The sequence below is a fragment of the Scophthalmus maximus genome, chromosome 13 (assembly GCF_022379125.1).
Source record: "Scophthalmus maximus strain ysfricsl-2021 chromosome 13, ASM2237912v1, whole genome shotgun sequence".
Classification (NCBI taxonomy): domain Eukaryota; kingdom Metazoa; phylum Chordata; class Actinopteri; order Pleuronectiformes; family Scophthalmidae; genus Scophthalmus; species Scophthalmus maximus.
In genome coordinates this window covers 11529045-11556909 of record NC_061527.1, presented here as the reverse complement: position 1 = coordinate 11556909, position 27865 = coordinate 11529045, and the positions used below count along the sequence as shown (strand labels likewise).

The following is a 27865-nucleotide window of genomic DNA, read 5'->3' as shown; positions in this document are numbered from 1 at the left end:
AACAACCCAACTTGAATACAATCGTGGTTTTGTTGCTCAGTCTGTGGTAACATACACGCTGGCGTGCTGTTGGAGCTCATTTGTTCACCTCAAGTGGAGAATTGTCACCGTTTCCATGGAAATGGCAGGAAGTCAGTAGCAATCACAGGAAGTTGAAACCCCTCTGTCGCACGGTTAGCTGAGTGATGACGACAACCGGTCCTGGTCCTGAGGCTGAGTCCATGCGCAGGACGCAGGTTTCTGTGGCAGCCGCAACGCCCGAGCAGCTCTACTGCGGAAGCAGGTGCGTCAGTGTCCAGAGCACGGCAGTCCGGTCACTTCCGGTCCCGCGATAGCCACAGCTAGCTAGCTAACAAAAGTGGAGTTTGCGCGAGTGTAGCAACATTGCCGCTGGAAACTCTCCAAACACGGCTCGCTCTTTAATGTAGTACATACTCTTATACATTCCCTGGATCTTAACTTGGGTGGAATACAGTAAATTAAAAAGGTTTAATGAACTTACAAAATGCGCTACACACCACTATTTTTCACTCGTGTTTGTCTTGTTCTAGTCCCACCCCTCTAGGCATCTGGACACTGATTGGCTGATGATAACAAATTGACACCTGGTAACCCAATACACAAACAGCAAAAAGGATCTGATAAGTTCATGGTCTACTTTAAACATGGGACATTTCAACACATTACAAAAAAATACACATTTCTCCAGATTAAATTTATAAACATATCAAAAGAAAACAATTAGTGGGGCAGTACATATCTATATTATTGCATGGACATACAATGGAAAATGTCTTTTGGGACTATATTTTTGACCTATCAGCCCCAAAAGTTAATCATGTGGAGATACCCAACCAAGCAATAATCCCAGCAAGTTTGGTGGAATATTTTTATTATGTCCACAAGTTATTTTGTTCATACACACACGATGGGGTGACAACTGTAACGTGGCAATGGTAATGATCCGGTTTTAGATTGTTTTTAACCATTTGTGATGTACACCACTAATTTCAGTGGCGTCTTGACATGTGTCATCACAGGCTGCCTCAGTTTGGATAAACCAGTTTAACTTCCCAGTGTCGAATCGGGTCTTTTCTTTACTTCCTGGCGACTGCACATTGGCCACTTCTGACAGTTCCAATCCTTTGCTTAGTGCTTTGGTCAGTATGTGATGCACTTAAGGAGCGATATAAAAAAGTAAGAATGAAACAACAACAACAACAACAACAACAACAATTCTATTGTACTGGTGCAGAATAATGGCGGTCAAAAAATTAACCAACTTCTAGCTAATAGAATCCCAGTTTTGAAAAACATAGTGTGAGCATACTGAACATACTGAAAATCTCTGTCTCTCAAACCTTTGTATGTCTCCATGTTTTTTCCCCTTCTTGTGTTTTGCTACTTTGAGCTATTATTTCCTCTTTAATAACACACCATTCATTTGGGTGCCATTTTCCTGGATAAAGAGGTGCCTAGTTAACAAAGCGAGAATATAAAGCCATTAAAATGGATGGTTTTCTCATCAACAGGAGCATACAAAGGCACAGAGGCACAAGTTGTTCTCTGAAACCCTCTTAATCATCCAACAAACACAATTATCACTATTGTTTCCCTGCGAGCTGAGGCTGTGTTTTCAATCCCAAGTCACGTTTTTAGCCAAATTTCATGGATTCTTTTCAAAGTAGGATGCTAAAAGAAAAATCTTAACACAAAATCTTTCATGATTTGCTTAGTTTGACCAGTGATGGGATTGCATTTGTCAGTCTGAAATATAGTCCTGTGGTTGTTTTGTTTTTTACCACTTAAGGCAGTTATGAAAGGAGGGGAAAAAAATGATGTCAGGGAAACGTGTGTTATCTCAGCAGGACATCAAGCAGCGAGTTCCCTCTTTGTCATATTTGCTCCGAAAGCAATATGCTCAGTAGAATCCACTAAGTTCATCCTCATTTAGAAATCTGAATGCCTGCTGAGGACATGGCATCTCTAAGTCAGAGGGAGGGTGTTTTATAATTTTTTTTATTTGAAAGGGCATGCACACATGGCTTATGAAGCGAATGGGAGATGGCACTCTGATAGCTTTATTGCATGTTACGCCTGAAACACACCTATGATCAATACAATAAGTACAACTCTTTGAACCATGTCCCTGGCACAGCAACCTTTTTTTTTTTCATCGCTAAACCACCAAAAGTGGATTTGGACACGCTCTAAATGCCCCTTGCGCTTTAGATCAAGCACTTAGATTGTTAAAGTAGAGCCCAAGGTGTTTATACATTAGAGATTATACATCAATATCAAACCAGAAATCTGTGGCAGCATGTAGCTGGAAGCTGCTGCAGAATTAATGCTTAAAGTTTTCTAAACAAACTGTATGTGGAGGGGAATATTCAGCTCAAAATCATTATATACAGAACAATTAAAAATTATAAGAAGCTCTAGCAGTGCTTTTATATTTGAAATGATATTACACAGAGACTAGATGCTGTGCACATGTAGTGCCACGATTCATCTAATGACTCTTTCTCTCTGATAGGCTGCCGGTTGGAGATGTGTGACAGTGTTGACAGTATCTGAAGCCGTTCAGTGAAGTCCAACCACGAGCTGCTGAGGACCAAAACCAAGACTTGATAAGGAATGCCTCTGCGGAAACGCTTCTCGGTACAGCTGAACAGACCCAGCGCACTGACACCAAGGTATTTGCCAGATTCATACTTGAGTTGAGGAAAAAACAAAAAGACTCGAGACCAAGTAACAATTCTGCAGCTCCCCTGACAGCTATATTAGTGCTAATGACAGGCTGCGCTCCTGTGTGGCACAGATGCACCTGGGCTACGGGACAAACTTACTGCTGGACAAATGCGAAAACTTGTTGATCCATGGTGCATAGTGAAGCCCTTTCATGGGCAAATTATACTGTTGATATACACTCAATTTGGAATGAAACTTGGCCTGGTCGAATAATCAGTGGATGGATATTCAACTATTATAAAGACCTTTTTTTTTTTAAACTGCAGACTCTTAACCCACGTGAACACTTCCTTCAACCTTTGAGAACCTATATTCTTGGCTCGTTTGTGGGCTGTGGGAACAAGTAGTCAACATACCATTGAAATTTAATTTCCTATTATTTAGTGTCTTTCATAAATGCATCTACAAAACAAGACATGGTTATTTTTTGGCTTTTTTTTTCTGACAGTGAATCAGTTGGAATTAAAACAACATGGGTTTGTTTGGCTGTGTTGTAAATAAATACACCAGCTGATCTTCTTTTGTATTTTTTTGACAAAACAGCTGCTCAGCGAATGTCAGCAAGGGCTTGTTGTAACGTTGTAGTGCACCTGCTAAACCCACTAGCAACCACATTTATTGACAAATCTACCAGGGCTGATGTTGTAAGGATTAGAACTTTAAAGTGCTAATGAATAAAGGAAAATGTAAATATGTAAAATTGCACAACTGGCAAAACTACTGTATATGATGCTCCAGACCAGCTTCTCATTTGACCTCGTCGTGAGATGATTTTCACAGTTTTAACAGAAAAGTTTAACAGTCGCTGTAGATGATGTTGTTTCCAATGATTTAATCAAATGTGCTGCACTTGTGAGAAATATTTGAAACTAAAAATAAAACGTAGCATTAATACTTTTGGCACTTAGATAGGGGCTGAAAATGTCTGTGATCACTTAACTTTGAAAGGATTCAGTCCCTGCACAGAGTCACAAAATACTTTTATACTATTGTTGAAATCCAGAGTGCGTTCATTATGAGAAGAAATACAGAATCAGCATCATGTGTAGGCTGTATGTGCACAACTCATGTGGTTAAATGTGTCATTACAGCTGGTGCAATTACAAGAAATGCCACTCTACAGCCAGTTTGGGAGAACAAGGCAGTGTAAGCCATTTTGGTTGGAGGCAGGTTATAGAGCATTCAGATCTCATCTTTCAGCCGAAAGTATAATCTTGTTAACACTAGCGCAGAGCACAAAAGGAATTTCATTTCAGCCTAAAATATGTGGATGTTTCCAGTTCTTAAGTGCTGCTGGTGTGTAATGACTGCAGCAATTTACATTGCTCTTTATTAATTTAGGTTTACTGTCGTGGTGCTCATGCACCACTGACAAGAGACGGTCGGGGGGAAAAAATGAAAACATTTCTATGAATAAAACAATTTATTCCATAAACGATAGGCTGTGAAATATGGTGCATACAACTTTGGAGCAATCAAAAGGAAGCTTCAGGGAGAAATTGCATGAGGAGGCATTATCAGGCTTGTCAGCGCTGCCTGTCTAAAATAAATACCATTTGCATCTTTCTTCTATTTATTATCTGTTGCTTTATGCCGGCTGTCCTCTCTTGCTGCTGATTAGATTTCCATTAGCCATGCTTACTCGTCGTGCTGGGGAGGGTGCTCCTGAAAAATGCTCTTTGAATGTGACTGCTCTGAGAGAGTCAAGGCTGGGTAATGACACAGTGGCATGATCGTTTCTTTTTTTCCCAGGTATATACACCGTGTGGCAGCGTTTCTTTTTCCAGTGCAGTTCTGGCTCCCGTCTTGAAGGCTGGCAGAGGGAGAAAAAGAAATGCAAAGAAGGAGACTGAAGTGGAGGAATTGAGGGGAAGATGGACGTTTCAGTCGAAATGGAAACATCATTTCGCGTGCGCTATTCATGTAATAAGAAGAAAACCACTGCTTGAGGGCGTTCGGGGGAAAAACATAATCTTTCAGGAAGTGTGTAAGAACTAACGCTAAGCTCTGCATTTGCATTCAAGGATGACCTCCTAAAAAGTCTCAGCTTCAGTATGGTTAAAATAGTAATCCACAGCATGTTCACATAAACACCGTTCACTCTGGTTCAATTCAGCTCAATTGTATTTATTTATTTGGCCCATATATATAGATATATATATAGATATATATATCTATATATATATTTATCGTAGTGTGCTTGATAATCTGCACAGCACACAAAAGGCTCTGTATCCTTAAACCCTTGATATATGCATGATGGTAACAAATAATTCAGCGAATTCCCAGGCTGAGCACTCAATCCTCTGCTCACGACGAGTTCTGGGTTCTATCTTTTTGGCTTCATCAATGGTTTATCTTGGAATAAAAAAGAACAGGAAAAAGGCAGCAAGTGTGGCAGAAACTCACATCAACACGAAGGTGGTTCTTTGGACGTGCACTAGAAAAACATGAAACTAGTAAACACACACTTAGAAGCTACAGATGACCACTCCCACGAATCCGACTATGGTTTGTGGAGAAATGAAGGTGCACCTTCTCTCTAACTAGCTGCAGTTCTCCTTGGTTTCCTTGATGGCGCGCTGGATTGATTAGCGCAGGGAGGATGGGCGGCCGCGCGGCCTGCTGCCTCATTACTCTCAGTTTGCAGGTGTTCTCGAATGCTTTGGTGCCCCTGCTGCCTTGGCAGGGAGAAGACAGAGGACAGAGACCAGACCCACCTCGTTCATCTTGCTCGCCTGTGATGGAGGTCATGCAGCAAAGTACTCTTGCTCAGAATAAGTCGCTGGGAGTGACAGATGGAGTTGCAGAATGGGAGGGGAATCAGCTCAGCCTCATTTGTTTTTCATCTGGTGAAGGTGGCTGCAGGCACACTTTTGATGACAGCACCCGCCAGGCTTACTCTCTGGTTATGTAAGGCACCTCGACTGTGTGTGGGAAATTTACTATATCTTGATGGAACTGCAAATGTGTGCACTGATTGCATGGTTCTTGGTGGTTCAAAGCGGCACAATATGCCCGCGCTTTGGTATATTTACTTTGTTAAGAATAGCTCTGGCAGACACATAATGAACATAAAAATAATGCACTCCTGTCATTTCATCAACATGAATTGAATTGTGGAAGAATACAAAATATATTCATGGACACACAGTCTAGAAAGGGACTTAGAACAGGGTGGGTGAAGATTTGACTACATAACCCTAGAAAGTGCGACTATAAATAGTTTTTTTTGTTAATTATGTCTTGATGTTCACTGCGTTAACTGTATGAGCTGTACACAAAGTGCAGAACATTGCCCTGTGAAGAGGCAATCTATAAAAGAGGCTAATATATACTGTACATATTGTATTTGCATGTTCATGCACATATATGCATATTATGCATGTGTATGCATCTACTCGTACATTTTTTAACATATGATATCATAAGATATGGTAATAATTTGTCAGGGTTTTACTAGAATATCCTGCTTTGTTAAGATACTGTACGTGATGACTGAAGTCCATTTGTTAAAAAACGGAGTATTTTCATTTGTAAACATGCCGCTATAATGTTTTCTATTATAGTGTAGAGAGATCACTTGATTGTGTCTTTCCCCTCATCGTCTGAATCTGGCTCAAAGACGGCTGACTCTTCTCGTCATTACCAATAAAGTTCTGAATATGTGCACTTTGTGACCACAGGGAACATTGACTGGTACTTATCATGTCATAAACTCGCACTTCAGTGTTTAAAATGGTTCTGATCTCAGCATGTGGAGTATGGGAGACTTCTGAGCGTCAAATCCAGAGGCTCCACAAAGGCGAAGAGCTTGGATTGAGGTTGTTAACATTTTGCAGGGTGGCACATATGTTAATTACCAACGTTTTTCTGATTGTGTGATGAGCAAACCTAATCAGGACAGCATTGTGTTTCATTCACAACACATTTTCCCGTCGCTGATTAGTTGTATATATTTGTGTAATCTCTCAGAGTTAGGGTTGTTTAAGTATCTGTTTGAATGTCATCAGCAGCACGTTTGAAAAGAAATACAAACAGCACAGATTTGTTCTTATGGGCCTCCTCGTCATGTGACGAAGTCTGAGGCCATATCATCAACCAAATTGCCATCTCGCTTGTCACGCTTGTCCTAATTGCCGTGTCAGAGTAGGGATCCGGCTGAGACACAGGCCTCATTATTGTCACTTTCATTTCGCAAATATTTGGCAAATTCTTTCTTCCAGACATCAACCGCTGTCACTTATTGTTCTATCTCTGAGCAGAGTAGTTCTGGATCATAAACTCAATCTCCTCTCATTTGCATATTCTTTAACTCTGCCTCAGCTGTCTGTCGTCAGGTGAGAAGGCAGACCACCATAAAGAAAAGTGTTTCGGGCTACGCCAATTGCAAGGACAATGCAAGTAAGCCACGTGACCAGACTTGTTGTTTACGTCTGTTGAATTTATGCAGCTTATTGTTGTGCAGTGCATTATCTTGACAATCTCTGTGGGCTTTAATTACTGGAACACTTAAAGAGTGTTGTAGAGTTCATCAGTACTCCGTAACACAGGGCTGCCAAGAAAAGGAACGACTGGGTGGGCGGGGGGCAATTACAGTGTAGAGCAGCTTCCACTCAACTCTTGTCCCACAGGGATTCTGTCCCCACATTCTGGTTCCAGTCAATAATTCAGCCACTGGATTCAAACATTTTTCACCTTATCAAACTCCCCATTACCAGTGTGACTGGCTTTAAGAGGGGCTGGAAAAAAAGGTATGTCATAGTAGACAAAAGAATAGAAAGAAATATCATTCCTTGCTGGGATTTTGTCTTTATGTCATGTATTAAACATTGTGATTTTCATATTTTGGATGAAAGGGTATTAAATTCACTTTGTTGAAGTCTTATTGCAACATTATACAACTGTTATACCTCAAAATAACAGCTTCAAAATCATTGACTCACAGGTGGATACGATCACCTGTAAGTCAACGAAACTGTTGGAATCAGGCCAAGCAATTTCAAGACTAATGCCAAAATGTAGCTCAGTTACATAGACTGTCTGTATAAATGGACGTAGTCACTGAGTCCGCCAAATCAAGCCAATGTGGAAGTGCCTGAAAGCCTGTGTTCTCTGCAATGGCCAGCAGAGGGCGACTACACTGGTTGCAAAAAGAAGTTTATTTCTGTAGAAGTATAGAAGCACCATGTGCATTGGAGCGTGGATAGAGCGATAAATGATTGACAGCTGGTACCGTCCAATCGGTGCATGGTTGCAGATGTCAGTGGACGTGCAGTGGACGAGCTCTCAGTAACTGTTATAACTTTGGTGATGCCTCAATCAGGTCAAAACTTCGGTTTGTCCAATATTTTGTTATGTGACCACGTACCCGAACCTTTAAGCTCTTGGTTAAAGATGCTATATGTAGGAATTTTTAGTGCCAAGCATAAAAGATTAACTAAAATTACCAACTCAAAGACCTCTACATATTGTGTTTCAGAGATAAATGATGTAGTGAGCATATTAACCAGCCAGTCCTCACCATTGCGTCTTGTGATATTGCTGTCCCTCAAGAGGTGACAGAGAGTCACCGTGGCGTCCATCTTGCCCTCAGTCCAACATGAGAGGAAGAAGGAGTTGTGCGGCTCAGAAGGTGAGAAACCACCTTCAGAGGCAAAGAAAAGGAGAGCTGGAGATAGAAGCAAAACAAGAATTGTCTATGGTCTCAGCCACTGGAGACAGCTCTAAAGGAATAGTAAAGGAATTAAGTTTGATGCCGAACTTGCAATGTTCTTCTGGATTTGTGGGTAAACAGCAGTTAATGCTAAAATTGGCAAGATGGCAATGGAAAATACCTACATATAGAACCTTTAAAGTTAGGAGACGATCATGGTGATTAATAAAAAGAAAAAAATGTCAACTGTTGGTAAGAAAAACAGGAATCTAAGTTCTTTTAAGTCATTTGAGGTCAAATTAAATATAAGTAGTTTCAGAAATCTGAACAAACAACAATTTATCAGTCTTTTTTTCTGTCGGGGGCCGTCTGAAATAGTATTGTTGTGTTGGCCTACTGTTTACCTAATCCATCCATGTAATCACTTTTAAATGAAAGGGACTTATACAAAGAACACAACTCATTAAACACATTATAATGATGCCTCCACACATGAAACCATATATTAGAAACTAGTAAACCAAATGTGTTTTTTTCCCTCTCTTGCCGCGAGTTGCATGAGCACACAATGTATCTGCTAATTAAATGGACGACTTGGATATTTTTAGACTGTAACATGTTATGAATAAATGATTCTGCACCAGTGTGGCTGCAGAGGGAGTACATGGTCGGATGAACCCTCCTCTCTTCAACAAGCTTGGACTATGTTGTTGCGCGCCACTTTTGTAAAAAGCCACATCATGTTTTAACACAATCACAATCTATAATTCCATCATCAATTGCCATTTATTAGTATCAAACCACCGCTACAAAATCACATCAAACATGATGAAAATGGACTTGCATACGCGCTATACACAGTGTAAGCTTTAAAGTAATTAAAGTACATGATTTTTTCATTTGGACAATATCAATATATATTTATATATTTATATTATATTTAGATATATCAATGCCACTTAAAGCCATATATATCATTCCAGTGACCTAGAGCCTATAAATGTACAGCTATATACCTGGTGGCTAAAGGACCCTCATACACAATAGGTAAACATTTCAATTTGGACACTCCTCATCACATTATTTGAATATTAAAACAAAAATTAAAAAACCCAGACAAAGAGAAATAAGAGTTCATACACAAAAATCAAATATGGTCCTTTCAGTCTTATTATTTCCAATCACATATTTTTGCAAAAAGAAAAAGAAAATGTCATAACTGAGTATTTTTCGTCTACGGACACAAATAGAAGAAATGCTGCACCTCGAGCGTTGAACTCAACCAGAGGTCACTCCATCTACACGGACACAAGAGACACATACTTATGATGAACTGGTGCAACAAATGACGGATTCGCTGTGTCATCCAGTGTTTGTGAAGCAATGTGTAATCTGCTTCATGAGGCATGGCAACAAAAGGAAATAGGATTGCATTTACTGTCAGTGAAATGATGACTTTCTTCTCCCTCACGTCGGCCTCCTCAATCTTTCATGAAAACTCACGATTGCCGGGGGGAGCTTCACGTGAAGACTCTTTGCAGTTTGTGATTCCGTTACTGGCGTCATGGAGAGACCCGGCTTAGATAGCTTGCATTAAAACCCCGGCATTATCTCAGGCTCTGCATCAATGGCTGGCAACTTATTTTCCAGTTCAGTGGAAATAATGAGGGACAGGTTGAATACTTGAAGCAACCTCTTTTTTTTTAAACAGCACGTCCCCCTTACATTGGCAGCAGCCTTTCTATCCGATTTCAAAGGAAACAGAGAGTCACACCAGGCAGATATTACTCACTTTTTGTACCAATCGAAATGTTTTTTTTTCTTTTTAAACTGAGCTTTTTTTTCTTTACTTTTCCATTTAGAACCGACTCAAACTTGCCCATAGCCTGGTTAGACGAGATATATTTTTTTTCTTTGACAGGAGGAATTGCTTTTGCCTGCTGTGCGACAAACATATCTGCAAAACTGAATGCAAGCACTCAAGAACCAGAGGGTTTTTTTTTATTATTATTATTTTTGATTCTGACAACTCAGCATGCCTCTTGAGGGAGTGGGTTGTCGACTCCGGAGCCAGGCAGCAGCTCCAGTGAGGTGTATGGTATGACACAATCTCCCAGTTAAAACGACCAAAGGCACAGGAAGGGTTTCATTAACTGCAGGGTCAAAGGGAATCGCTCACGTACATCTCCTCCAGTCTCCCGCAGCACCCTGACACCGTGCTAGTCATTTCCATAACCCACTGTATGTGATGCCTTCATCTTTCTGCATGACAACGCCGTTTTACATGTAGAACTTTGCAGAATATAAACTTCAAACATCCATTTTTTTGGTGTTGAAAGGACAATACACTGTATATGTGCTGAAAACATATGCTGATAGGTTGATTATTGTATATGCAATTCAAAATGTCTAATTTCAGCGTTTTTCCACGACATAATCACATCACAGGAAGAATATGAACAAACGTGCCTTTATGTCCCTTTATGTCCCTGACTCGAATCCTGCTTATATTTCTCTGGCTGATGAATCCACATGGCTACACTCAGACCTAAGTGTTCCTTAATCATAATCATGTCGCCTATCAAAAAGATAGAAGAGAAAAATACATTTCCTGCTATTTAGGGGCCGCGTGTGTCAAAACAACTGTGAAACTAAATTGTTCCGTGACCCTCTTCAGACAAGAACAAATACATGTAATTATGTGATACATGTATCTCTGGAGTAGAGTTTTGTAGTTTTTTTCTTTGCTGAGATATTGAATATTTTGTTGTTATAAACGCGCAATACCATGAAAACTATTAAGCGAGCGAAAGGCTGCATACAATGGCTTTAGGTTGAGTTGGCAATAATTCTCTAAAGAAGGGTTCTGATTGATGAAATACTTTAAAGGCACATTCAGTACAGTACGCGACGCCCGCCGAGACTCAGTTGGAACAGCCACTGTTTTTGCAATGCAACACATCCAAACTTTTAACAGATGCATTCAGAGAGAAGAGTATATTCCGATACGTTGGGGTGAGAGTAGCAGAGCGATTTGAAATGGCCAATTTAAAGTCCAGGAAGGGGATTGCGGGGCTGCACTAGAACTACGCACTATGAATATTCAGAAACCTTCTTATCTTGCATTTAAAAGTGTTTTTTTTCCTCCAGTGTCAGCAGGAAGCGCGAGGCGAGGCAGTGATCTCCGCAGGTGTGGCCTCTTCTCAGCTTGTACATCAACATGACTTTTTAAGCTGAACTTTTACGAGCTAGGTCACACACACAGTCGTGGGTGATTTAGTCAAGAGCGTATTCAGGCCAAAGGATACTCAAAAGCCCTGTGCTGCTGGGGAAAAAAGAAAAGAAGGTATAATCTACCCCGGATGCATCATGGGAGGAATGAGCAGTGGTCGGTGAATATCTCCAGATCAAGGATACTGAGTGACACACCACAGTCAGCGACGACGACGCAGTGCGAACGGTGATTAATCCTGTGTACTGTGGCAACTGGCCATCTGTGCTCAGGAGGATTTGTACAGTGTCTGAGGGCAAAGGGGAGGGGATCACATATTCGATGATACACAATTAAGATGATTCAATAACTCAAGATAAGACTGTGAAAAAACAGACCAATACGTCCCTCACGTCTTCCAACGTGGAGAATAATCCCAGCAGTGTCGGTCCGTACGGGGGGACGTGGCATGAGCCCAGCGGCTCTTTTCAAAGGGGGCGATGGACAAAAAAGGGAAAGCCGTGCATCTGGTGACTGCTTAAACATAACGATAAAATTATCTGAGAATGGATATTATAATTTATTTTAAACATCAACGTTTGATGATAATAATGAAACAAAAAAGAATGGGTGATCAAGTGCTCTCATTTAGTTTCACCAGAGTTCAACTGATGAATATTTTCGTCAACTTCATTTCAACTTCAAAAGAACTTGCTAATTAATTTGTATTCAGAAAATCAAATCAATTTACTGAAGCCCTCATTCAGCTCAATGTTGCTTGTTTCAATTTTATTGCCATCTTATTTCTTCATTTTTACTGTTTACTGACACAAGGTTTTAACCTGGGCTTTCACCTGTGTAAAATTAGCTCTTGGCTAATGTTAAAAACTAAAATGTTAATACTGTAATGTTACTATTGTAGCAGAGTAACAAAACAAATGATCCAAATATCTTTAATTTGACGGCTAAAACATTAGTGTGATGGATATGACTTTTAAATATTATTTCCTAGGTTTAGTAGTGAAAAGTAGTTATTAGAATTAGCTCTTGTAACATTAGCTAATATTACAAAATGCACAGCTTGACAGGAGAAGCTCAGGCCTTTAGCTGATCGTACTGAAATATAAATATAAGAAAACACCTAAATTGATGGATTCCGCTCATCACAGACGGACAGAAGATGCAGTTCCATGAACCACCGAGCATAGAGGCATCGGCTTGCACTGCAGTGCTTCGTTCCCCCAAACTAACTCGTGAAATAAATGTTGATAAAAATGATAAAGTCTAAAAATGAAAAACGCCGCTTAGGACATTTTATATTTCAAAGAAAACATTTGCAATGGTGTGCTGGGGGCTCCAACCCTCCTGCAGTGATAATAACAAACCCCCTTTGACTGTTTATTAACTCAGATATGAGTTTATATTGTAACATGAAGAATTTTTATTACAAATAACAGTGATTCGATAAAAGGGACTTGTTAAAACCGATTATTCAAAATTATTAACATCCATTACATTTCATATGGAATACTAGCATGGTCCTAACCGCTTAGACAAGCAACCAATAGAACTCCAGACTGTCACCAATGTGCCACAATAATTATCATGACTGAATAGCGGTTTAAGTTTCAAATAAATCACAAACAGACGTGGCCTGGTGATCTGTGAGAGGCTTGTATTTTTAGACCAGGGTTGAGGACCAAAAGAGTTTTTAAGGAGAACAAAAAACAAACTGGTTCCGTTCAAAAAGAAATCTATGATTATCTGTAAAATGGCCACCTCAAAAACACGGGTTAACTTTGACATGCAGCACAATCATACTTCTCTGCACACCGTCAAACACGCGAGTGTGTGAAAACTATGACTACACACTGGCTCTAAAGATCAAAAGGTATCCTACTTTCTCCAAATATACACACATTGATTCTGTTCTATAATACTGTTATATTGTTCACACCTTCTCCGTTTCAAAAAGTAGGTAATTTGATTGCAAACATTTGTTCTTTTTAATGTACTCTGACAAAAAAAATCAACAACAGTTATGGCAGCTAAATGAACCCGACAACATTATAAACTATGCCATACTGAGCCTCATTCAGATAAATGTCACATATTCAGTTTTACATGTTTCGAATGTATTTTTTTATACATTGATTTTCATAAAGGAAGAGAATAAATATATTTCTGAACCATTTTCATTATACCGTAACATTTAAACAAGATCATATGGTGCAGTATTTTCATAATTTTTTTTTTAAAAACAAGCTGATAACAATTTAAGTGCAAACGAAAAAAGAGAAAGAAAAATGTTTAGCAGACCTCAAAACAAAGCACCACGAAACATAAAAGTAATAACAGTGTTTGTGCTTTAAGTCTTTTAACTGCGATGGCTATTTCTCTATAGGTTTGCAGTTACATACTGTTAGTCCCTCGATCGGGGGGCAAAATATGACACGATCCAAACAAGACTTGCAAACATGTTAATCTGTACGACAAATACTGCATTTGTATCCGATGCAACTGGCTTATTAAAAATACCTGCGAGAGCCATAGGTTGAGAGATTAGTTTCGGTGGATATAATGCCTAATTTGAATGGCTAATGAACATTCAATCATCAGTAGTGTCAAACGAATGAGTTGTATAATATCGAGAGAGCATCTGGAAGTGTCCTTCTGAAGGAGGTTAATTTAATGTCAACGGTTCTATTAAGGCATTACAGTACAGTGTCTCTGTTCACACCATGGATAAGAAGAGACTTGAAGATGAATGTGCCATGCTGACAGTCTTGTCAGGAAGCGAAACCCTCACAATAACACTGTTTTTGATCCTTGATATAATTAATATGAGTGAAACAAATGGTCCACAGTTTTCTTCCATTAAACGACCTCATGGTTTAATTGACTCTGAATCTCCCGTGGACGTTCACCGGCTCTGTGGACTGATCATCTGTTCGTGGCGAACTCACTCGTTTTGGAGAGAGGCGTCTGCGCATGTTCATAATTATTTGTGTCCTCTTGCCCATAATTAACACGAGAAGGTCTCAGATTGGTGTCAGAGTAGTAGATAATGTACTCAATCACATATGTTGGTGAACTTACTACAAATCTTAAATTAGGCTTTGGCTCTCTGGATTTCAATTATATGTTAAATATGAAGTTTAGAAATTGACCGTACCTCAGATTGTAACCTATGTAAGTACCGAATCATCTGTGAGGTATGAGAGGGATAAAATGCTGTGCTGCAGGATGCTGCTTTCAATCATCGAAGTATCCTGCCAAAAAAAATGAAGCCAAAAACCTGAAGTCACCTACAGTGTGTGACTGTGGGTTTTCAGCCAGAAGATGATCAGTAGGTACGCCGCAAATTCAGAGACAAAACACGTGTCTCAGAGAACTACATCTTTAAGAAGATACTACATCTGCTTTTTCTTCTCAACCTCAACAACAGTTTGTTCTGACATTCACGTATATGTGGACTCACCGCAACCAAAGTATTAGAGAATATACTGTAGTAGTTATATTTTCGAGGGAAAAATGTAAACATAGGGCAGCGATGTTCCTCCCTTTACACTGTACAAAGTCATGAACTGTGTTACTGTTCTTGGTCAAATGAGAAAAGCTGGTCCCACTTCAAAACAAAAGCCTACACTATATTAAAATATAAAGATACAATACAGGATACTTTGCTACTTTTAACGGCTGCCTGATCAAAGCTGTTCAGCAGGCTTAGTAACTGAACGACCCATTTCAGAATACAACAAAGCACACCTTCAACACTGTCCATCCATCTATTGAGTAATCATGACAATACGGGTCCTGAAAGAGCCCTGCCTTTTTTGTTATTTTGTTGTTTTTTTCTGCCCCCCCCCCCTGTATTTTTAAGCACACTCCATAATCAGAATTTTTTATTGTTAGGAATCTAAATGTCTTTCCTTTGTTCAACAACCCATAATACATTCAATACAACATTGGTATGGTGATTCTGTGTACTGGCACAATTGCTTCTTTTTTAGCCATGTCCCAAAAAAAACGGAAATGTCAATTTTAGGCCATTGCCTCCCAGAGACAGAGGCATGAAAGTGTCTCGTTCGGGAGGTTTGGAGGATTCTGATGTGATTGGAGTTGGAGTGGGGTTGGGGGGGTGCACTGATTCACAAGGTGGTCAATCATAAAAACAGGCGGAAATAATAATAATAATAATTATAATAATGATAAAAAAACATCATAGTATTTACATGACAGAAATTCCACCAAAAAGCAAAGGAAAAAAAAGAAGTTCCCCACACACAAAGTAACGCTGATTAATTTCCCCTCATGGATTTTCAAGAAAACTGTTACCAGATTGGATTCCAGCCATCAGCAATGTCAAAAAGGATTCATAAATGCTCGACAGTCATTGTGTCTGCGTTGGCCTAGTACACGCTGATGAAGGAGGACAGAGCCAGGACCAGGTACCGGCAGGCCAGCGGGACGTGTGCACTTCCTGTCCCATAGGGTGCGGTGTTGGGCGCTGTGGGCGGGACACAAGAGAAGCTCTGATTAGTTGTGATTGCACTTTTAACTCCAACACATTTTCAAAACCCGCAGTCAGCTCGGTGTGGTGCTTCCGAATGAGGCTGCAAGAACTGCAATTAGCGTACAACAGTCGCTGATTTGAGCTGGTTGCTCAGTTTCCTTTTCGTAGGAGCTACTTCTATTGTATACTCTGAACAATGGTGGGAGAAAAATACTCAGAGCGCCACCTTAAGTAAAAGTCAAAACCAATACCACGACGTAAAAAATGCTCAATTACAATAAAAATCATGCACTCAATAGCTCCATTTTTGTGTGTTGATTAGTTTTCTGCATACATTTTTTATCCGACCTTAGAAGAAGAGCCAGGCTGGCTGGTGACAGCATCACACTAAGCAGAAGGAGATGCGAGTGGTGTTAATCTATTTCATCTAACTTTTTGGCAAGAAAACAAATATGCTCCATTTTTTTAAACCTCCGCCAAGGAGGTTATGTTTTCACCCCGGTCCGTGAACTTGTTGGTTTGTTTGTCAGCAGGATAAAAACACTACTGAAGAGATTTCCGCAAAACGTAGAGGAAGGATGGAACATGGAACAATAAAGAACCCATTAAATGCTGGGGTGGATCAAGGAAGTTTATTTTCCACTTTCTTTAACAATGGCAGCCTTTTTTTGTCGTTGACGTTTTCACCAATTTCCCAAGGAATAATGCATGGATCTTGATGGAGAAAAAAATACAAAAATCAATCATATTTGATTGACTGATATCCATGAGTGTGTGCAATTTGTTGAGGATCCAAATATAAATCTGGATCTAGCGGATTTAAATGTGGTTTCATAGGAACTGTAGGGACTTGGCGCCACTCTAGTTCAAATGTTAACCTTTCCTCTAATGGGACAACATTTCTACAGTTCTGTTACACATTCATCTTTTGGAATAATCACTAGTCTTTGCTTATTTGTGATATATTCACATTTAGGGGCCTGAAGAATAATTTACATGAAACTGTGTGAGAGGTTTTGTAGAATTGCTGACAACTCAGAGACACTGCTTTGTTAAAAGGGGTCATGAGTCAAGAAGGTCGGGAACCACTGGCTTAATCTTAGTAATGCAGTGTCTTTTATAAGCTTACCATAATACATTCGTAATGTAAAAATTTTAAGTGGTCGTACACAGGTGTTTTCACTCATGTTGCTTCAGTCCATGATGTGAGGCGAGTTACAATCTAGGTTTGACTGACAGCTTTCTCACACTCCTGTGAGATTTGTTTGCACATAAAAGAGCGGAAAAATGTACCCTTTTATTATTATACATATTGGTCCGTAGGCTTGTGACAATGTATAATTTTAAAAACACATCTCCACCAAGACTTGGGGTCTAATACGCTTGAGTGACTGAAAACACCCGAGTGGGCGAACGCTGAAAAATAACTAGAACACTAAGGAAACTACAACTGTGAAATAAAGTGAAGGGAAATTTCCCTCTGAGCTGCAGTGGAGTAGTTTCAGGAAATGGAAATACTTAAATAATGTACATGATGTGCAAAGTGGAAGATAAAATCCACTTGTGTTGGGTTGGTTGGTTGGTTGGGCGTCATAAAACAGATCCCCCTTCCCGTCGTACATTTTAGTGGTTGAAAAAAAGCCGTCAGTGGAGAGAGGAGAACAGATGAGCGCTGCACACGGTGCTTTTTCTCCACGTTGCCATCGGAGGTGGCTTTGTTTTGTGCTGTTTGTGTTTCTCTGACCAGCAGACAGCCACAGTAATATGAGCAAGGCTCTCTGGAGAGCTGCGTTCGGCGAGCAGAGAGGGGGAGAGGCGGTGTTTCATTTGGATAATGGTGGTGGTGGGGGGCGCTACTTTGGCTCCTCAAAACAGGTACTCTTTTAGCTTGTAGCTCAATAAAGCACAGGGCACAGGTTACAAAACATGCTGTCCATCACACACACACTCACACACACAGACACACACACACACACTCACACACACACACAGACACACGCACACACACACAGACACACACACACACAGACACACACACACAGACACACACACACAGACACACACACACAGACACACACACAGACACACACACACACAGACACACACAGACACACACACACACACACACACAGACACACACAGACACACACACACACACACACACACACACACACACACACACACACACACACACACAGACACACATGCCTTCACACAGACGCACACAGGGAGAAAGTAAACAGGCTCTGCTCCACCAGGGGAAATCATGTGGTGCACAGCCCACATCAGCAGGGTGCCTCTATTTACACGGCCATGTAATTAGTTCACAATGTAACTCCTCTGATGTGGACCTCACGTTGCACAAACACGCCGAGCAAAGCGGCAGCAACACAACCGCACACACCCGTACTGTACTCGCACACACACACACTCAATCTCGAACGCGTAAAGTCCTTTTCTTTGTGTATATTTCAGGTTAGAAACAAGCTCGTCGTCGTCGCCGTTGTTGTTGTTGCACATTTCACAAAAGAGGCTCCGACTGTGCCATTGTTGTTGTTGACTGTGTATTTATTCGATGAGGACCTTTGGCTGCTCGTCATTAGAGCGGCACACGGCTGTTGGTGTGTTCGCATGTATACAATGATGCAGACACTGATCTGTTTATTTTACCAACATAATCGCTTGTTTGGCGACAATTTTCACAGGAGATGCCAGGAAGAGAGTGGAAATAACACCCCCAAGGCATATATCCCCGACACATATCCCATAATCACCTGACACAACGCTGCTCTTACCTGATGTTCTCAAGCCTCATTCGTCAGTATGGAAGTTGTTCACCTATTACAGTGAGAACTAATGCCCCGCTGACAGGAGGGGGGGTCAGTGAATAGAGGAGCACAAATGGGTGCAAATTCTGATGATGTGTGTGTGTTAGATGCATGGTTGGCCTGTGTGAACTGCAGCCCCCCCCCACATTCTTTCTCCTCGCCTTTCTATCTTTGTCTCCCTTTCTGCCTCATTCTCTCGCTTTGTATCCCTCCCCTCCCCTCTCTCTCTCTCTCTCTCTCCTCCTATCCAAAGTACAGGATAATGACACAGTTTTCCTGGGCTGTGAGAGCGAGCCGAGAAATGTAACCATGGCAACAGCTCCTGTCCTGCTCAGCCGGCCCACTGTTGCTGAAGCCTGAGTAAGCTGCATTGTGCTAGCCACGCTAGCAAAATCATTTGTGTGTGTGTGTGTGTGTGTGTGTGTGTGTGTGTGTGTGTGTTTGTGAGGTGGTGGCAGATGGGGAATAGTCAAATGTCACTATTTCACATCTTAGGTTTCTCATCTTGTCAATGTCACTGTAGTTTGTGGCTCAGATCACAAGGTAATCACTGGATTTCTGATGGTGACAATAAACACTGTCCTGAAGGAAGGGAAGTGTTTGGGTAGAGTCAGTGTTACTGGGTTCCTGTTTGATTCTGGACTGGTTTTAATATTTTCCCGTGTCACTGCAGAAGAACAGTGGCCTCCATTGTTTTGACTGTGTGGGTTGTAACTTTGCCATTTTAATTAACTCCCCAAACATGAACAGCTTGCAACGCCATTGCTCTGCTTATTAACATGAAGGGAATAGGAGGGGCAAATAGACAGAGACGGAGAGAAAGTGAACGATACGGGGCAGAAGAAGAGGGGAATCAAAGGAAGCGAGAGACGGGGGGGGGCGCGTTGGAAACGACAGTGATGGAAAGGGGTGCGAGTGTGAGGCTGCATCAGTCGTGGACAAGAGAGAGGACGAGGGGTGGGGGGGGTTTCAACTGAGCTCTTCCTCTTCGGGGTTTGAATTTAATTGCGATGCACATCAGCGGTGAGCTACGATGAAGCAACAGAATCCCTGACGATATATCATAGAGAAACCCACAGTGTCGAGACGCGGAAACGGTGGGAAGACGAGCAGCAGCGCTCCAAAGGGAGAGGAGCAGAGGAGATAATTGGAGATGAAAGCGATACACTTCAATTACTGTTTTACAACAGAATTGAAAAGAAAAAAAAATTAAATAACCAAAAACAACAACTGAAACCTCCCCAGCACTAGTCAAGAGTTATATGAAAATAACGATCCCTGGCTCTCTCTTCGGATTCTGGACCGGAGCCATCAGCTTTAAATAGTGTGCCGAGAGTACGAGCCAATCCCCCTCCCTCTCTCTCGTGCTTCTCCCCTCCCTCTTATCCCGCCCAAATCTCCATCGACAGCACTTTTGTCACCCACATATCATATGCACAACAAATGCGAAGGCCCTGAACCTCAGTCACTGTTGACACAGATAATGAATCACATTGAAATATGCAACAGTGACACTCCATGGAGGGTTTCTGTTGAGCACCATCCCGGGTATTATGCACCGCTCTGTAATTCACTGGAACATCATCATTCATCGAGGAATAGCACAAGCTCCTTTTCCTTTCGTCTTTTCTGCGTTTTTCAACCAGTGCACACGCACAACACTGGGCTTGTGAAAAAACGCCCGTTGAAAAACCCTCAATGCTGTGTTTGCTCGCCTTAAGCTTCATACATGTTCCATAATGCGATTTGCGAAAATGCAGGAGGGAAGAGGAGTAGAAAGAAATAATCTACCAAGTAAAAAAAAAACTAGTTTTCATTTGTCGTTCATGGGAGTATTCATCCCTCGAGGAGGTTGTATCCTCCAAGGCGGTTGTCACAAGTGAAGCAAAGACGACAGCCAGCCAGGCAGCATCCAAATCCTCCTGAGGACACGGCTTCAGAGACGGCCTCCTCCGAGCGACGGGGGCGGGGGGAGGGGTTCGGTGTCCTTGACCATCAATCAGTGGCCTCTGGTCGCCCCCCCCCTCCCCCTCAATTGCTTTACATGCGCGGTTCACAGAAGCCACTGGGGGCGTCTTTAACACTCTACAGCAAATACTTAAAAGCAGGTTCTGCGCAGAGCATTAAACGGGAAATCGAGCGAAACGCTCATGACGTCTGATGAGCCGATGCAGAGCTTCATCATCGTCTAAGTGCTCGCACACTGGGTGTGGACGGGCACTTTGTACCAGGTAATGGAGACATTTTCCATGCTTTACCTCACGTCAGTCCACTGACAATGACATACATTTGTCCCCCGATCCCCCCCCCCCCCCCCATCATTCATCTTGCACCCTCTTGCCTGAAGTGGCCCGCCATATTGAGTTGGTGCACAATTGACTCGTCAACCAATCCGCTCACTCATCCGTTCCTCCCTTTATTCCTGCAAGTAAAACGTCCGTCATGGCCGGATAGGATGTTCAGAACTCATCACCTCTGTTTCGCTATGATCACTGCACGCGGCTGCTCCGCCGAGGCCCTCGCCCGCCTGAACCTTCGAGCTCATTGGCCCCCACCGATCATTTGCATTCGCGTTACTAATGAAAAGCCTCCATTAATAAGATAGCCTTCAGAGATCATTTACCCTCCTCCGCCTCCCAGCACTGCCGTATCCTCACCGCATTCCCGCTTCGCCCCCCCCCCCCTCCTCTAACATCCTGGTACCTGCCGGTTATCAACACCCAGCAGAGTGCTTTTTAGGGCTCTAATAGCTCCACTCAGCATCAGTGTCTGACTGGAGACTGAATGAGCGGGAGAGATGGGTTACCTGATAGCTAACTGAGTAAGCTGGGGGCAGGCTTTTGCCTTCAGCTTGACTTAATCAACGCCTCCGTGGGGCATCTGGCCACATAAGAGAGCCGTCGGCACAGTGTGAACTGGAGAGAAGGAATCCCGGCAGATGAGACATTTTCCTCTTCATTTTTCGATCGACTTTTCTCTCTCTCTCTTAAATAGAAAGTATGTGTAAGCCTTTTTATGTGAAGTGACTGGTCGAGTTAGGAGTCTGGCATTCAGGGGAATCCAAAACTCAGAGTGACCTCCATGTATATTTAGTGAACCCATCAATTCAAGGACACGGTTTGTGCGGGAACGCAACAAGCTCGGAGATGATGTAGTTCATATGCAAGCCTGATGGATGAATCTCCCATTTAAAAAAGGGCTCATGAATTTTTCTCTTGTATGTTTGTTTTTTCCCCTAAATGGAGATTGTAAATCCACATCAGCATGTTCTGGGACCAAATAATTTTTTTTTTTGATACTTTAAGCCAGCATTTTTAATCAGAGCATTTCCACAGGCCTAATTACTCCATGACTTTGGCTGCTCCTGTTAAACCTGCTTAATGATGGAGGCTTAATAAAATGCACAGGGACAACAAACAAATGGCGTCAGCATGTAGCAAGTTCATGCAGTCTCACTTTTTCCTCTCACTCCCTCACTCGCTTCCTTTAACTGTGTACATAATAATCTCCCTTTCATATGTAGGTCCCTCACATTAATAATCAACCCCCCTCCCCCTTGTCTCCCCCTCACATTTTAACGCTTATCAGGGTTTCATTTCTGTGCAAGTCCTCCTGCCGGCCCAGGGAATTTGCCGAGTCAGCCTCTGCGCCCCGTGTGATGACAGCGACAATCTGGCCAGTTATGAGGGATGTCCTAAGACAAATTGATGCCACTTGCGTCTCCTTGAGCTGCTTCATCAATACAAGCCGATAACATCTGATCTTCAACCGTCTCCTGCCGCCCTCTCCATTTCTCCCCTTTTCCCCCGCCTGTTGCCCTCCTTAAAATAGCAATATCCCGCTGTTATGTATTTGGGATTATGATAAGACAGCTCTCTTTTATCAATTTCCATTACGGTGCTGATAACACAGCAGGGCTGAATGTGGAGGGTTAAGTGCATTTTCTTCTTGATGGATATGAGATAACTTTATCAGCGCAAAATGCCTGGTTATCACAGTTCACCTGGGGCTAGTCGAACCTGACTGGAATTTGCTTGCACCGAGCATCTCTGCACAGGCAACGCGAACGGCAGCCAGAATTTGCTCAGATGGTCGTACTGTATGCAGACCAATCCATATTTTTTGTTCATATTTACCCTCCCTGAGCTGTTAATTGATTTCTCTCAGATCAATTCAGGGGTTTACAGAAATTGTTGGACCAAAAAGGGGCCCGATCGATCGCCAAGTGATTAGCATGTGCAGTGGATTATTTCGAGCCGAGGTGCTGCGGAGAGGCAGCTTGGAGGAGAAGCGCAACTCAATTGAGGCACACGCCATATGTTTACGTTAATTATTGCTAGCTTAAAGTCTGCTTTAGATAGTGTACGCCCATGGGCTGCGAGTGTCACACATGAAATGTTCCTTTATTATGCCAAGACAGAACCCGAGGCAGTGAATGCTCTCTAGTCTCCCCTCCCCACCTTGTTGCCGACTGCCTGCGGGAGGTTCGGATAAAAGCTATAGCCTCCTGAAGTCGGCACCACTGATTCAGAAGGGTATTTTATACGTCACTACAGTACAGGTGCACATTGACAAACTCAGCCTGGTCTTTGTGTGAGTATAGGTGAATACCTAGCATTGTTATTCGCACACACTGTGGAAATCTGTTATGTGGCCTTAACAGTTCAAGGTCTCGGAGTTGGATACACACATTCAAAACTTCCCACACCAGCTTCGTGGACAAAGTGATACACACAAAAAGAGGTACTTACACAACCCCACCCTTTTTTAATTGTGTAATGAATCAATTCTCGTCGTGGTGATGGTCTGTTGTCCTTGCTCTGAGTTACATTACAATTTGTTGACCTTCTTGACACAGTTCTTCATACAACACGCAGAGACAGAAAAATATAGTGTGTATGTGTGGTTGTGTGTTGGCAAGGACCTCACGATGGGCATCACGATGCATAGGTTATGACATAATATATGAGTAGATGTATAATAATATATAAGTAGAGTGATATGATACATTACGATACATATTGCAATACTTTGCAAACCTTTTTTTAACTGGAAATGTAAAAACAGTACAACTTGCTGTGGACCAGCTTGATAGTCACATTATATTGATAACTTATCAGATAAATTGCGCCAAAAATTGCTTTTCATTACAATTCAATAAATTAATATTTATATTATATTATGAAAAATAAAGAGTATTTTAAGGTTTGTACATATAATACTGTTCTATAATGTTAATAGTGACTATCAAAACAAAAATCACCTCACTGTGCTTAGGTAACACTATTCTCAGTATGGCAAATTTTAGCTGAATTGGTCCGTCTGCTACAGTTTACGAGTAGATATGTCAAGGCGGTTTGATGCACCCCCAAAGCTTCCATCCCCCACAGTGGTTGCATTTCAACGTTAAGTGTGACACACACCCAATTTGCTGTGACAGCCTTCCAGGCTTCATACAACAATTTAGAAGTGCTTGGGTGCTGTGCTCTCTATGAAATGATAATAACACTCCTGGATGAGTAGGTTGTGTGAATAAGAGACGGACAATATCACCTCACACTAAGACGTGATCCTCAAAAAAGTAAAAAGCCTTTAACTCTTAGCCTCTCCTCCACATACAACCCCCATAGTCCGAATCCACGTTGGCCTTCCCTCCGTAGGTTCATCCTCTCTGCAACACTGACACTATCAATGTGCAACTCATGGTTGTATAACTACCAGGACGGACGACGGTGACACACGATCTTTCTCTTTGATGTGGGACTGCACTCGGCGAGTACAGCTCCCGAGTCTTTGAGAACCACTCTCTCTCTGCCTTTGTGCTCCTGTTTTTTTTTCTTTCCCACAAGAGGTCAAACATTATTGACCGGAATAACTGAAGGGAATGAGTCTGCATTTACCGACAAATTGGACCGGAGGATTGACCTCTGGTTCAAGTCAGCTGGGTGCCACGCGCAGCAAACATCGATTCATCGCACAAACACCACCTGCCTTTGAAGCTGGAAATGGATCCACATTTACATACAGTTTTCACCGTCGAGTTGTCTCGCTGCTCTTGTGACAGTGAACGTGATGCAACGGGAAATGTCACTTTAATTATCTTCCATTCATACCATGAAAGGCAATTATGGCAAAATGTTAATGTTCACACGGTAGCCAAATAAAAGGGGTAATGCCATTTGTCTGGGAAACAATGATCAAAGTTCCGACAGCTATTTAAAAAAAATGCTGCTTCATTGGTTAATAAGACCCAGAATCCAAATACTGAGCTCCTCTATCAATATTCATGTGTCCTGAATAATGTGTGAGGACAGGAAAGGACCAATATTCACTTTCCCATCTAGACCACATAAGGATGTTAGGAAACTTTTTCGGACTCAATTGCGGAACTTTGAGAGTTTCAATTGTGTCGCGTAACAAATAACCATCCGTTCTAACACGCTCCCCTCGTATGATTCATGACAACTGTCCCGCTTCAGTCTAACACCGTTAAGCAACATGTACACAGTAATTGAATAATTTTTCACCCTGAAAACAGAATTAGTCAATCTGGAGCTTGCGCGGAGCGCTGCACAGAGCGGCTGAGCAATTTTGGGATCTCAATTCTCTTTAGATCTGAATAAAACCTCCAGAAATCAAGGTTACTGCTGGAGATATTCTATATTACTGATATCGTCAATACCATGAAAAGACCAAATGCAACATTGTGTAAGTCTGTCCCTGAAAACTTTCCACTGTCACCAGTCTGTCTGCAGCACTCAGCCCCAAATCCATTTATCCGTACTGAAGAAATTATTCAAAACGAATCACAAATATATACTGTCATTCTTAAAGAGGTAAAACATTTTCCAGTAATTGCTGGGCACTGCAGTTTTCTTGTGAATAAACAATGCATTTTCTGTGGGGATATTTTAGGCTGTGGATTAATACACATTCGTTGCAATAGTGAGAATTTACAGCAACAGTAATGTGTACAGTATGTGATCACCAATCACAATCTGAACTCCTTTATAAACTAGTATCTCTGATGCAGAGTATGATATACTTAATGCTGATTTAAATACTGTGGCATTCTATCAAAGTTTTCATATCTGACTTGATCCAAATACTAGAGATTCAGATTCAAAACTATAAAGTTGTTGATCTTTAAGTATTACTATCATAAGAATGAAAGATTAATTGGTGATAGGTAGAAGACTTCTTCAGATTGGGTGATGCGATCCGCCAAAGAGAAGACGTCTCACACTGTTGGATATGTTGGAGGTACAAAAAAACGTTTTCCTGAAAACTAATAAATCTATAGGTGTTAGTTGTAAGTGGTACAGTAAAAACATGTTCTCCTCCATATTAAGGAGGAAATAAATAATTATATTTATTTTGCTCCATTCAAAGACAACGGTTTAAAACAAAACAGAAGATCAATCTGTCATTAACTGTAAACTCCTTCATGGCCAACTGTGCCTTTGCAATACAGTTTGCAGTGTACTTTTTATGTACATGTGGAATTATTATTTTCCTCTGACTGTTGTACAGCTCTGATCCATGCTGTGCTCATGACATGCAGCCCAGAGCACTGAAGCCCCGCCCCCGCTGACGCAGAGCTCACATATTCATTCAACGTGGATTATCGCTGAATGCGTCCTGTGTCCAAATGGCTCCAAATTATGGACCAAGTGCACTTCCTTTGTGCCCCCCGCAATACGCCCGCCAAGTTTGAAGTCGGTAGGTTGAACGGTCACTCACAATATTGCACATGTCGACATCTCGGACTCCGATCTGAGCGAGGACGTTTCTGGGGAAAGGCGCTCGGGTCTCTTTCCAGTCATTCTTACTGCTCAATGTTGAGATGCAGATCGGGAGCCACCCACCATCACTGAGATCTCCACGTGCTTGATGGCATTGGGAATAACAAATGTGGAGCAAAAGGGTCTAATCCTCTCTGTTCAAACGTGCTCAGACAAAAGTGCCCGGGATTCTTCTGCGCTAATTAACAGTGTCAATGGTGACAGAGCTCTGGCTTGTGAGTAGCTCAGCCCATTGATTGTTTCAAGCACATTACAGTAATTCAGCAGGAGGAGGGGGGGGGCTCAAATAAAAAATAGGGTCGTTCATCACTTCAGAGGCCAATGCAGCCTTGGCGCATTGAGTCCCGTGATTATTTCGCCAAAGGCATCTCTCAGCGTGTTCACTGACCTTTCTCCGTCATTAGTGGATGTAAATAGGGTGGATCCCTGTCAAAAGCCTTGAATAACTCATCAACCGCGAGGCCAGCGGAATACTAAAGGGTTAATGGTTTCTGTTTGGCGCCTTCGAGGTTTTACCCTTACGCACTTGCATTTCAATTCCTCTGCTGCACGAGGGGAACCGAGGAGGGGAGCAAAGACGTGAGCAGAGATAGCAGTGAGCTGTGCAGGAGGCATAAGTGTTTTCGTGCGTGCAGGGGGTCTGTTTCTCTCTCTCTCTCGCTTTCTCTGTGTAAGTGTGTGTGTGTGTGTGTGTCTACATACATTGTATCATAACTGTCAGCAAGAACCCCCCCCAGCCATGCACCACTAATGCACCCATCCATACACACACACACACCGCCACCACCACCACCACCACCGGATGGGAGCATACTCAGCACCTAAGTGCTTATACAAAAATGCGTATTTGCATGAGTCCTTGCGCGTGTCTGTCCTGCACTATTTATTAGTCTCTAGAGGCGTGCATCACACATGGTGACCCCACTCCAACTCGCACCGAGAGCCTGTAGTGTTCTGAGGGCCGGACACTCTCTGGCGACGCGGAGGATGCCAAATGGCTCGGAAATCAAGTCGATAGAACAAACCTTATTTAATGGCCAGACATCCAAGCAATTTCCCCAAAGAGAATGCCATTTCTGAATGTCATGACCTTTTCTA

At 42.0% G+C, this 27865-nt stretch overlaps 1 protein-coding gene and 2 long non-coding RNA genes across 4 annotated transcripts in view; 1 reads left to right on the top strand and 2 right to left on the bottom strand.

The window, feature by feature from the left end:
* LOC118318270 overlaps nt 1–226 on the bottom strand; it is a 29946-nt gene extending 29720 nt beyond the window's left edge. The window contains exon 1 of the long non-coding RNA XR_004795658.2: nt 89–226. This is a non-coding gene — a long non-coding RNA (uncharacterized LOC118318270). The remainder of the gene's footprint in view (nt 1–88) is intronic.
* Nucleotides 152–7915, top strand: LOC118318269. The gene is made up of 3 exons (XR_004795657.2): nt 152–283; nt 2537–2696; nt 4504–7915. It is a non-coding gene; the product is annotated as an uncharacterized LOC118318269 (long non-coding RNA).
* A 1254-nt stretch (nt 7916–9169) lies between these two features.
* The window catches only part of negr1 (neuronal growth regulator 1), a 128802-nt gene continuing 110106 nt past the window's right edge, over nt 9170–27865 (bottom strand). For both annotated transcript variants that reach the window (XM_035648039.2, XM_035648040.2), the window contains one exon: nt 9170–16128. In XM_035648039.2, coding sequence (XP_035503932.1) covers nt 16031–16128 — 98 coding nt within the window. In that variant the 3' untranslated portion in view covers nt 9170–16030. The remainder of the gene's footprint in view (nt 16129–27865) is intronic.